At 35.5% G+C, this 13,730-nt stretch overlaps 1 protein-coding gene across 2 annotated transcripts in view; it reads left to right on the forward strand.

Moving 5' to 3' along the window:
• TNFAIP8 (TNF alpha induced protein 8) overlaps positions 1-10,419 on the forward strand; it is a 35,432-nt gene extending 25,013 nt beyond the window's left edge. For both annotated transcript variants that reach the window (XM_007424148.3, XM_007424147.3), the window contains exon 2: positions 7,806-10,419. In XM_007424148.3, coding sequence (XP_007424210.1) covers positions 7,806-8,371 — 566 coding nt within the window. In that variant the 3' untranslated portion in view covers positions 8,372-10,419. The remainder of the gene's footprint in view (positions 1-7,805) is intronic.
• The last annotated feature ends 3,311 nt before the right edge of the window (positions 10,420-13,730 follow it).

Consider the following 13,730-nt stretch of genomic DNA (forward strand, 5'->3'; position numbering starts at 1 on the left):
TGTAATACAAGGGTATGTGCTTTCTGTTGATTCTCCTTCTCCACTTGTTGTTGTCAGTTTTGAAGTGTTTCAAATGCAGGCTGAATACACTAGTTTTCTATTCTATAAACCAGGAATGGGTCAACATGTATCTTCTCAACACCCCAAGACTGCACGCTAAACATTTTGCTCAAAAAATGGAAGCAGTGGCTCTTTTAGACATTTTCCAAGGTTTTAATGACAGAAATGGGAGCAAGAAGCTCTAGTTGGCAAGCCATGCTTTCCCCTACTTACCCCCCCCCCCGCCAATTCAACTGAAGTTAGCCTCAGAATGGAGATTTGGAGACATTTTCTGGGTTTTAAGAATGAGGAAAGGAGCAATTTGTTTCCTGGAGGCCACTTACTCTAATTTCCAAGCTTAGCACACTAAAAACCCACTTCAGGGCATCAGGAGATGTCCTCCTGCAGCAATCCAAAGGTTAAGCCAAATTGTTGTTCCTAATCCCCCCAATGCCTACTACCGTTGAAATACACCAAACTCTGTCCAGCCATCTGCGCATGATTGGACTTGAAATTTGGCTTCTAGTGGTCAGACCTGACAGCACAAAGAAACTCTGAGACTTTGCCAGTCCTGGTCTTTTTCTCAAACTGGCCTTGATGTTAGTACACCAATTAACATATTTCAGTTTTTTTTACTATTGTGGCCAAATTAGCTGGGGCTACATAATCCATCTTCAAATTAAGGTGGCCCAAGTTGCTTTGTTGCTGCTGCAAAAGCATTCCATGCTTGCTGTTCTGTACAGCTACAACCTCCTTATGTACTGATGGAAATTATACCACATCTTTCTAGTGCTTAAAATACATATTATTTATGACCTATGGCCTGGTAAACATTGCCTACTTATTTTCAAGATAGGCTAAAACAAATTTAAACACACATGCACAGGTCAACTCTATTAGATAACATGATAAGGCTTGGTGATTTCAGCAAATAGAATTTAAAACAATAAATATAAATGTGGTGAGACTATGGTATTGGCTTAATTGATTACTTAATATCATGTAAATCTCTTATATCAGCCTATTAAAAAGTATATATATAAAAGAAACCTTTAGACTGAGAATTCAAAATGCAAATTGATTTTCTCAATAATTTGAAAGCTAAGAATAAAATTAATTGTGAAGAATAACTGGGATTATAGTTGAAGAGCTGGATGAAGTATTAAGCAGTGGTTAATTTAAAATGGAAGCAAAAGCTTCTGATTTCTTCCATGCAGCAGTGCCAGAAGACAAAAATGGTAGTGGGAATAAATGACCTTGTAGGTTGTCTGGAATCCCAGCTGTAATTATCAACTAGAAATTACTGTTTGTTCTCAGCATAGCTGATGGTTTATGAATTTATGAATAAGTACTAGTTCTATGTGGTCTTCTATTATAGTATTTCCAGTCTTAAACCTTTGACTTAAAGTGAGTCAATAATCCAGAAAAATATGTCAGGTTTATAAGCCTGCAACAAATAGAGTGAGGTTTGGACACCTGAATCAAAAAAAGGTTGGGATTATCATCTGTATTGGGCCACTATCTTCTAAATAAATTTTCACTAAAGTTTATGTCTTCATAAAGCACTCCTTTGCAGGATGCTTAAGACACAAATTATCTGAGTGCAGTTTTATACAGTTTTAATAAAATTTCTGACACGTTGTGACTTTTATATTATAAGTTTATCTGATACTCCTTGGAGGATGCATGTCATAAACATTTCAAGAATGAAGCTGTGCAATAAACTACTGTATCTGGTTGCTTAATGTAAAAAGGAAGATAAAGCTTTGATTCATATTTGTTGAACACTGGGCTGAGAGTTGTTCTGTTGCAACATTCACCTAGAGAAATAATATACAGGTTGCCCAAGTTTATCAACCACAATTGGAACCAGCAACCTAGTCATTAAGCGAAGCAGTTGCTAAGTGAAACTGTGACTGTGCTTACGACCTAACTTCAGCTTTTCTTTGCTTTACAGACATGCGAAGGTCGTAAATGTGAGGATTGGTCATAAAGTTACTTATTCATCACTGTCATAACTGCGAATGGTTGCTAAATGATGATTACTTGTATGAGATGAGAGTTCATACTGACTCACATGCTATTTTTATTCCCAAGGGAGAGAAATCACAAGAGGAGGGGCACGGGAGAAATCTTGAAAGTATGAAAACTAGTACCTAGAATATTGGAATGATTATTTATAGTGATATCATGGTTCAAATTCTTATACCTCTTTCGCCCTCCTGTACCATGTAAGACACTAGAAGTACTCTATTTTGAATGAAAGAAACAGTTTCCACCTGCCTCTTGTTTCAGTGTTGGACTGATCTGGTGTCAAACTCATTGCTTGTGGCCGTGTGAGAACGTGCCCTCATATGTAGCTAGCATTAATGGATGTTGTAGCCCAATATATTGGAGGCCACAAGCCTGTGAAAAGGTATAATAGAATAATTACTTATATACAATACTGGGAGACTTAAGTTCCAAATTCCTAATAAGCTGTGAAGCTGTCAAAGATGTCTTTGAGCAGTCACTATCTCTCACCTTAACCTATCTCAAAAGGTTCTCCAAATAAAATAGGAGAAAGGAACCATGCTGGCAGCCTTGTAATCCTTGTTCTCAGATTCAACCAAAGCTGATCAGTAAATAGTAGCAGCCTTGAAGCTTGACAGTTTAGGTGGGGTTCAGCTAGATCAGAACCCTTATTACATCATCATCATCATCATCATTATCATCATCATCATCATCCCTTACACTCCTTATACAGGAGTGAAACCATACAAAGAAGTTGATTGTCCACTGCTAGTACAAATGTGCCAGTCCTTCTTATACCTATGGAGGTTCAAACCCTTAGCCTTTTCCTCCTGTCCTGTCCATTAATTAACATACCCTTAGTGTAGCACTTAGCTTTGCAGCTAAGTGATTATTAAGTTTTCCATAATTGTCAACTCTGGCCTGAGAACCACCACTTTTCTGCATAACTTTAACACTCGGAAAGAATGGCAGGATATAAAATAGACAGAGTTGACAATTACGAAAAAACTTAATAATTTATTAATTATATTAATTATATACTGTATAAAATATATATGTATAAAAAGATGAGGTAAGTCTACTGAGTCCAAGCAGAGCCAGTTGATGGAGTAGCCAAGTGTTGTACTGGAATCAGGGAGCCTTAACCCCAACAGAGGTTGACTGATTTTGGAGCAGTCATTATGTTTCAGTCTACATCAGTGTTTTTCAAACTTGGCAATTTTAAGATGTGTGGACTTCAACTCCCAGAATTTCCCAGCCAGCATGGCTGGCTGGAGAATTCTGGAGTTGAAGTCCACACAACTTAAAGTTGCCAAGTTTGAAAAACACTGGTCTACATACTTTTCAAAGATGTAAATGAAGTGTGTGTGTGTTTTAATTTTAATTCAGAATAAAGTTTACCTTGATATCAGAAATTTGAGAAAATGCAGTTATTATTGAATGTTGTGACATTTTACAATTGTAAAATCAATTATAATTACTGCTTTAATTTACTGAAATCATTACTGCTCACTTTGACTTTTTCTTACTTATTTTTCTGTTAGTTCTATCAACATATATACCAGCCAGTATATCTCCTCCTTCTGAAAGCTTAAAAAATGTAGTTTTAGCATATTTACAGGTCACATTTTAAAAGAGGCACTTGTATCAGAAAGGTAAACAGGAAGGAAATAGTTTCACCACTGTTTTGAATAATTGACTGTTCAGATCCCTTCTGTAGAAGGAATAAACAGTGAACAAGTTCATTCCATTATTTATTTATACAGGTACTCCCTGGGTTAAGAATGCCCAGTTTACGGATGACCCATAGTTAAGAATAGAGCCTCTTGTAACAAAATTCAAGTGAAATCCACAATGGTTCAAGTTAAATACACAATCCTTCAAGTTCATTACCCAGTACTACTTATACAGTATTATACAATAATACTGTTCCAGCTTATGTACAAATTCACCTTAAGGACAGGCCTTTGGAAGGGAACTCATTCTTAAACTGGGGACTACCTGTATTACACTCGTTTCAACCTAGAATATGCATACAGTATACCTAAGGTAGATAAGAACCCTTCCATTTTGTATGTGAGTGACAGGGAAAAGGTACTGCAAGACATTGCAAATCTGTAAATAAATGAAGTGAGGCTGTTATAGTAACTCAGTGCCAAATTGCTACTAGACTGGAAACTAATCATAGTTAATGTCTGATGCATTCATTCTATTAACAGTTTGTATTCTTCACTTAGCAGAACTGATGTCATTCAGAGTAGCAAGAACATTTATAGCTACTATCTTGTGATTTATTGTCAGCAGCAATAATTCTAATGTTGTAAAATCTTACAAATAAACAGCCAAGTGGTGAGTAAAAATGAAGTTCTGTATAAACTAGACTTCAAGATATAAGAAGTTCTTCCTCAGTGGACAATAAATATTCACCTTAATAAGAAACTCCAGCTGACCTGTTGTTACTATTAGACCCAGGCTGTATAAGACTACAAATTTGTCTAGAACTGCTTTTGTCATGTAACAGGACAAGCTAAGTGTATCCTACAATTAAATCAATATATTCAGGATTGCATTATTTGTTCATCTGCTCTATATGTTCAGAAAAGGTAATCATGAAATAAATAATAATATAGCAGCTAAGTATTTAAGAACATGATGATCCCATCATATTCTTTGACCCATTGGATTTCTGGCAAGTAGTTACAAAACTAATTTGGAGAAGGGGTCTATATAGTCAAATAGCCATGTTCTCTTTCAACATATTGTGTTTATCTTCCTAGGTTTTTTATTTTCTCTGCCCCCTTGAACTGTTTTAAGTTATATGTGCCCATAGGATCATAATTTCCCAATAGTATTATTTGGTAATATCAACTGTGGGTGCTCCCAAAAACTGCTGATACCCCTTCGTTCATTGTGGATGCTGTTCTTTTGGTTTCTGGTGATATTCAGAAAATGGCCTTTTTTAAAAAATAGGCAGATTCTATTATAGAACTTCCTTCTCTAGTTCTTGTGTCCAGTTAGAGTTTTACCCCACACTCTGTCACAATTTTCTTTCACAACCTCTTTTGGTTTTCAAGTGGAGAAATAAAGGGAAGACTTCAACACAGTTGCCAGAAGGGAAGAATCAACAGTACAGTCTTGATTTCTCTGTTCTATTTGCCTGTTCTCCCTCCTTTTCCTGAAGAAAGATTTATTTCTTTAATGTTCTGCCTGTGTAGGGTCCTGCTTTGTTCCCCTTATGTATTCTGAAGCAATATCTTTATAAAAGCTTGAGAAACAGTAATTCAGATGCAAAGTCTGAAACTCCCACTCAGTGAATCTGCTACCAGCTGGATAAAACATTTAGCTTCACCTTCTCAACAGTTGCTTGCTGAATTGCCTGTGGTAAATTATTGTCCCTCTAAGTGATCAGGCAGAGTAATTCTGTAAATTTAGAGTGAGTTGGTTCTCCAGGCCACCAAGATGTTGCAAATAACTGTACAAATAAATGTTCCTACTTGCATGAAACTATGAACATTTGTGGGATAAATGTTTGTGAAGGTTTTTTTTTTTTTGCAAGATTGATTTACAAGCAGCAGGGTTAATCCAGAAGAATTATCTTGAGCGGCTAAAACTGTTCAGATAAATGACATATCAAAAATGGTTTTCTTATAAAATAATCCTAAATTCATGCCGCTTGCCTTTTATTATCAGCCTTTCTCTATGAGGCAATTGGAGACTTGCTGCCTGACCTAAAAAGATCAGGCATTTCAGATTGTTGCAGTAAAAAAGAAAATAACTATTTCAAAGACAAACTCAATTGTTGTAACATGTATTTCTTGGAATACTTCATCATAAACATATAGTGCTGAAAGAGGAGTATATGTGGTTTGAGTAGCAGTATAGAGTAGCAAAAAGAGAAATTTAAAAAGTGTAGCTACTGATGGTGTAGCTACTCACTGCACTGAGTTAGGCAACTGTGGGTTGCATCTTTTACAGCTCTGAGATGTTGCCAGTAAAATTGGGTAACAAAACCACCAATTTTTTGGTAACTTTTTTTAAACAACTGCTTGGGGCATTTACATTTTTAAAAAATGGTTTATTACTGCAATTTTTATGCCACTCAATTCCAAAAAGGTTTTAAATGACTTACAAATAATATAAAAATACAATAAAAAACTTAACGTGGAAAACATAACCACATCTCAGAATCAAGAACAATAAATCTTACTGTCTATTTTAGACATTGTATTAACATTTTTAATACATTACCTTACATGTGTACCTAATGTGCCATTCATAAAGACAGGTTGTCACTTAATTTAACATTCACATTTTTCATATTTATAGATTAGTTTTCTATAAAATTACAGTGAAGTATGTCTATTAAAAAAACACAAATGGAGGATTAAAAACAAGAAAACAGCAAGATGTCATGTGTGCATTGATTCAAGACAACTTACGAAAAAGAACTAGTGAAATGTGATGTGTCAACACTAAGCTGTTAAAGTAATGCTCTCTTTTTTTAGCTGTTGCGTTAGATTTCAGTACTTTATTCAGTAGAGACATTTCCTTTTACTGTTTTCTTCAAGGAAGTGAAAATGTTAGATCAACATGCAGCAGAGATTTAGAAAGACCAACTGGAACGTAATAGTGAGCTTCACGGAAACACTCATGCATAAAGCATAAAGGAGAGGAATGTGTAGTTGTTGCATCCAAAGTGGGTTTTCTGGCTAGTTCTTCAGTGAGAGTGACAATCATTTGAAGGCAATTTTGTAAGAATGTTATTATGGTGGGGGAAAAAAATCAAAATAGCCAAAATACCTTAAGTGTGTATCTACATGTACATATGTGAAGAAAAAGCAATCACTTAATGCAGTGTTGTCCAAACTTGGCCACTTTAAGATGAGTGGACTTCAACTCCCAGAATTCCCCAGCCAGCCATGTTGGCTGGGGAATTCTGGGAGTTGAAGTCCACTCATCTTAAAGTGGCCAAGTTTGGACAACACTGACTTAATATGTAATAATTGCTTTTTGAAAATTATCAGATATTATTTTAGAATATCTAATTTTAAACATTTGAAACTTCCAGGGGATCATAAATGCCTGTTTTTTAATTAGTTTTTTTGTAAAACCAATATTCTTTGTATCAACTAGCTATCACTGAAAACTTGTGTGATTAAGGACATGCACATAAATATATGTCTATCTTTTACTCTAAGTTGCTCTGTTTATAATAGATCACAACGCTTTCTCTGGTATCTGAGTAGACTTGCTTGTGAAAATCTGGCTATTCTATTATAAACATGGTGAAATCATTGAGCATTAAAATAAATTGTTTAGACTGTGCTTAATAGCAGAGTTTTTGTAATGAGTAGTACTAGGAGTTCCTGGACACACTCCAAATTCCAGGATTTGGAGTCTTTCAGATGTAGTTTTAGATGATAGAATTAAGTCTAACACATCTCAATAAATACTTGTTTTGCAAAAATAGAGTTTTATGTTAATTTATGTTCATGTGATAAACTTCATTTTCTTATATATTAAATAAAGCAATACTCATAGTCAGTAGTTCCTTGTAACTAATATATTGTAGCAGTTGTGTGTGGGGGAAATCAAACTGTCTTTGTTTTTTGTTTGTACAGGAAATATATGTACAATTGTAAAAATATTTTAAATACTTTTATTTTTCATTATGGAGTACTTAAAGTGCTTCAATTTTAACTCACATGAAAATTACTGAAATTACTATTTTTTATTTGTTTGCTTTCTTCTAGTGGCAACAGATGTCTTTAATTCCAAAAGTTTGGCCATTCAGGCCCAGAAGAAAATTCTTGGCAAAATGGCCTCCAAATCAATAGCAACTGCTCTGATAGATGACACCAGCAGTGATGTGTTGGATGAACTCTACCGAGTGACAAAGGAATACATTCAAAACAAGAAGGAAGCTGAGAAGATAATTAAAAATCTCATTAAAACTGTTATCAAATTAGCAATCCTGTACCGGAATAACCAGTTTAATCAGGAAGAGACTGTACTTATGGAGAAGTTCAAAAAAAAGGTTCACCAGTTGGCTAAAACTGTGGTGAGCTTCTATCAAGTGGACTATACCTTTGACAGGAATTTTTTGTCAAAACTGTTGAATGAGTGTAGAGATCTACTTCATCAAATAATTCACCGTCACCTGACTGCAAAATCTCATGGACGGGTCAACCATGTGTTTGATCATTTCTCAGACTGTGAATTTTTGGCTGCCTTATACAATCCATTTGGATCTTACAAGACTCACCTCCAAAGACTTTGTGATGGTGTTAACAAAATGCTAGATGAAGGCAATATTTAATTGCATCAGTATCAGTGGATCGTGTATTCAAAGGCTGAGGATTGCTGGTGGTCTTAGGGAGTCAATGAAAGAATGAAGAAAGGCTAGATAGTGTTAGGTTGGTGTAAGGAAGAATTTAATATCAATGGATGCGTTGAAAATTCTTCAACACATTGACTTATTTATTTGGAATTACCTATTGCTGTTTCCTTTTTTTTTTTTTTTTTTGGTAATACTATGCTTTAAAATATGGATTAATAAAGCCATAAAACAGGACTATTCAAATGAAATAGGACTTCATAAAATAGGCAGGGATAATAAAACGTCATATTCTAAAAGTATAAGAATTTTAATAATCCGCTACTTGCAGAGAGCTGTGCTACCTACATTGAATGAACTTAAAACTGAACAGCTTTAACAAAACCTTTTTTTTCCCGATTCATTTAAAACTGCACTATGCGTGAATGTTTAAGTCACATTGTTATAGTTATACTATTGAAACAGTTAACTGGCTCTTTGAGCTGTAGAGCATCCTTTTTTAAATGTTCAGGGCTTCCACTAGGAAATAACTAAAGTGGTGTGAGCTACTATCTCCATCATCGTAGTATCCCATATTGATAACATAGTCTTCACGTTGCTGTCCTCTAGTTATTTTTGGAATAAGCTTCCCAGGAGAAGAGACTGTGTTTCACACAATGTGCTTCTGAGAAGCCCTGAATTAAATACGTACTTCCAGGGCAATAACACTGGGCTTCTTTTACATGGACCTTTCTTTAATCATCTTTATGGTTTGATTTCTTCTTCTGTTCTGGAATGGTTTTGTATTACTTATCAATGTGGTAGGCATTTGACAATCACTGAGGATTTATAGACATCCCCCACATCCTAAACATGCCTAATAGCACAGTGTCATATATAGTTAAAAGTATAATGGCTTCCGGTTACATTTTATAGAAAAATGTGCTTCCAGATTAAATTGTTCAAGAAAGATGAAACTGGAATATGTGTGTTATCCACATATATGTATATTTCTAGAACAAGATGACAGAATGCAGTGATCCTTAGAAAAAGATATGGGTAGTAATCTGAATCTAGAAACGAGTCTGTGAACCAAATTTTTAATATTGTGTAATTTTGTTTTATTCAGAAACCAGTGTATATGTAATGTAGGGTAAATATATAGCAAATGTTGGAAAAATATATTGTAGCAGTTTGAATAAGTTTGTTTAATCTTCAGACTATTGAAAAAATGCTGAACATGTAATGCTTTACACTTCTGTAAACCAACAACTGGTTGAAAACTTTTACTTTTTCTTTAATTGTCAGATTTTTTAAAGCTTTGTGAGTAAACAGAAGAACATTTGCACTCTTAAGTTTTATGCATGATTTTCTGTGTCGCGAGAAATTCAAAAATAGACATGGGCAATTTAATAACATCCAAATTGATTTTTAACATGGCTTTACAATTTTCCATTGATTACTATACAGTACTCCTTTTCTGCTATGACTGTTTTTTTTTCCTCCTCTCTCTCTCTGCAAATTATGTGCTTTTAGCATTGTCAGATGAATCAGATTGTCCCCCCTCACTGGCATAATTTGTTATATTGAACTGAGATAGGTAGAATTCCAAGCAAAGAAATCCCCAAGTAAAGACCCACTAGAAATTCAGATGTTATCGAAGTAAGTGTGGCTGTTTTGACTTTTAGGGGAGTATAATATTTTAAGACTGCTGTTGTAATGAGGAATTTATTTAGATGGGCCAAGGACTGAAGTGGGTAGGGCTGCATCAACATGTGGGTGGATGAGGGAGTTCCCTTTTTTCTCCCTTTCAAAGCAGGCTCTACCCTCCCCCTTTTAAAAAACAAACCTACATTAAGCCCATTTTAGGGCTTATATGAAAACTGGGTTTTTTTGTTTTTTGTTTTGGTTTTTTTGCCTCAAAATGGCAAGAGTCTATCTGGTCTGTTTGTGGTTACACCCCCAAAATTTCCATTTTATTTCACAAACATATTGGGGTATTTAAGCAAAATATAACCCTGTAATATGTCATAAAATATTTTAGGTAGATTATTAATAAAATGCTATAAATTTCTTTGATTCCTTGATTATTTGTATGCTTTACAAATTACTTTAAAGGGTGTTGGTTTCAAAGAATATTATAAACCAAAATGCCATCACTCTTCTACTGTTCTCTCTGTTTATATGACCTTGATGTCATTTCCCTCTAATTCAGTGTTTTTCAACCTCAGCAATTTTAAGAGGGGTGGACTTCAACTCCCAGAATTCCCCAGCCAACTCTCAATTCTGGGAGTTGAAGTCCACCCCTCTTAAAATTGCTGAGGTTGAGAAACACTGCTCTAATCATTCATTTCACTTCCTTCTACACCAAAAAACCATGGTTATCTTATTTATCAGGAGGACATTTCAGTTATATATTATATAAAGGCTTCTGCCACAGTTAGATGTATCCAAAATGCTTTTACAAATCTTTAAAATAGTACAAGACATTTTTAACCACTGTAATCACCCTATGTCACTCTTTACTACCAGATGCTGCTGACCTGAATAAACTCTACATTGAGGGAATCCGATACACTATTCAGTGAATCTCATGATTATCATGTATAACAACATTCTTTCTAGCATGTCCTAGCATCTTTTCCCTCATTAAAGGTATGGCATTTCCACAGAAAATCTAAATAAAGACTTTTATTGGCCAAGGTACAGTCTCTTATAGAACACTCTTTTTCAGTGTCTTGTCTTTAAAGAAGACTGATTTTATTTTTTTGGTTCTTGTTACTCCCTCCTCCTCCCATCATTAGAATAGCATTTGATGTTCAGTCCCCTGCATTCCATATTTTAAAAAATGTGATTGATAATCACTTTGGAATAAAGGATAGCCATTGCCATACTTTTAGCTGTTTCCCTTCATTTCACATCTTCATTAAACACCACTACATATTAAACTACAGAAATTTCCTGCAGGTTATGCCCAATAGAGCAAGCTCTGGACAATGGCTAACTTGTCCCTGAGAAGTTTTTAATAGCCAAAAAGCTGCAACATGGCATGTAACTATATACTGTAGTGTGTATGTGTGTGTATATACAGTACTGTGCAAAAGTTTTAGGCAGGTGTCAAAAAATGCTATAAAGTAAGAATGCTTTCAAAAATATATATTGTAATTGTTTATGTTTATCAATTTACAAAATGCAAAGTGAGCAAACAGAAGAAAAACCCAAATCAAATCAATATTTGGTGTGATTCTTCTAGCTACACTCACACACAGTTTTTGAAGGAACTCAGCAGGTAGGTTGTTCCAAATATCTTGGAGAACTAACCACAGATCTCCTGTGGATGTAGGCTGCCTCAAATCCTTTTGTCTTTTCATGTAATCCCAGACAGCTTCAATGATGATGAGATCAGGGCTCTGTGGGGGCCAAACCACTTCCAGGAGTCCTTGTTCTTCTTTACGCTGAAGATAGTTCTTAATGACATTAGCTGTATGTTTGGGGTCATTGTCCTGCTGCAGAATAAATTTGGGGCCAATCACACACCTCCCTGATGCTATGGCATGATGGATAGGTATCTGCCTGTATTTCTCAGCATTGAGGACACCATTGATCCTGACCAAATCTCCAACTCCATTTGCAGAAATGCAGCCCCAAACTTGCACGGAACCTCCATCATGCTTCACTGTTGCCTGCAGACACTCATTATTGTACCGCTCTCCAGCCCTTCGGCAAACAAACTGCCTCCTGCTACAGCCAAATATTTCGAATGTTGACTCATCAGTCCAGAGCACCTGCTCCCATTTTTATGCACCCCAGTTCCTATGTTTTTGTGCATAGTTGAGTCACTTAGCCTTGCTTCCACATGGGAGGGATGGCTTTTTGGCAGCAATTCTTCCATGAAGACCACTTCTGGCCAGATTTCTCCAGACAGTAGATGGATGTACCTGGGTCCCACTGGTTTCCACCAGTTCTGTGCTGATGGCACTGCTGGACATCTTCTGATGTCAAAGGGAAGTAAACATGATGTGTCTTTCATCTGCTGCATTAGGTTTCCTTGGCCGACCACTGTGTCTACGGTCCTCAACGTTGCCTGTTTCTTTGTGCTTCTTCAAAAGAGCTTGAACAGCACATCTTGAAACCCCAGTCTGCTTTGAAATTTTTGCCTGGGAGAGACCTTGCTGATACAATATGACTACTTTGTGTCTTGTTGCTGTGGTCAGTCTTGCCATGGTGTATGACCTGGGACATAAAACTATCTTCCACAACTTCACCTTAGTAGCTGAGTTTGGCTGTTCCTCACCAGTTTTAAGCCTCCTACACAGCTGTTTCTGTTTCAATTAATGACTGTGTTTCAACCTACATAGATTATCATTAGCACCTGCTTGGTAAATTGGTTCATTGACTCTAGTCCTACAAGATCCCTGACTTTGTGCAAGTGTACAAAGTGTGCAAGTGTAAGAATTGATGCTGGTTTGAAGCCAAAGGGTAGTCACACCAAATATTGATTTGATTTAGATTTCTCTTCTGTTCGCTCACTTTGCATTTTGTAAATTGATAAACAATTACAATATATATTTTTGAAAGCATTCTTACTTTACAGCATTTTTTCACACCTGCCTAACTTTTGCACAGAGTGTATGTGTGTGTATATATCTATATATCTATCTATATCTATATCTATATCTATCTATCTATCTATCTATCTATCTATCTATCTATCTATCTATCTATCTATCTATCTATATAATTTTATGTTTCTCTTTCCCAAATCACTTTTAATGTTTTATGGCATACTGTGGCGATTCTACAGATTAATTTGCTGAAGAAAGCACATGGTAGATGGTATTAACGTTATGCATTCTTTCTTAACTGAATTCTTTATAACTAAATTACTAGCAGACAAGTTGTCTTTTTTTTTTTTTTAGTGCTCTTTGGACCAGCCTAACAAGAAAAACCAGTATGTTAGGACATCGTGATGCTTGTACCTTAGGCATCAGTTACTGTATTTTAAAAAATCATATATTGTGCACTGCAAGTACAAAGCTCCACCCTTGCAGCTAAACAGAAGAGAACAGACCATTCTTAAGAAAATAGAGAGTTAAGTGCTTCTCAAAATGTTTGCATTTGCCAAATTGTTTTTAACTTCTCACTGTGCCATTGCACAATACCTCTTGCTTGCCATCACATTCAGGAAGAAGTTTTTTAGCTTATGTTGATGACAGATGGTCAACTATGTGGGTCTGACAAATGTATGACTTTACTATTTTTGAAGCAAAAAAATAGGAAACTACAAGTTATTCTGATGCATCTGTATTAGCTCTGTACCAAATTAGCAACTTGTCACACGTTACAGGAAGTATTATTGCTG

The sequence above is a fragment of the Python bivittatus genome, unplaced genomic scaffold (assembly GCF_059951505.1).
Source record: "Python bivittatus isolate LINGU-HERP-01145 unplaced genomic scaffold, Pbiv_v1 ctg000850_np1212, whole genome shotgun sequence".
Lineage (NCBI taxonomy): Eukaryota > Metazoa > Chordata > Lepidosauria > Squamata > Pythonidae > Python > Python bivittatus.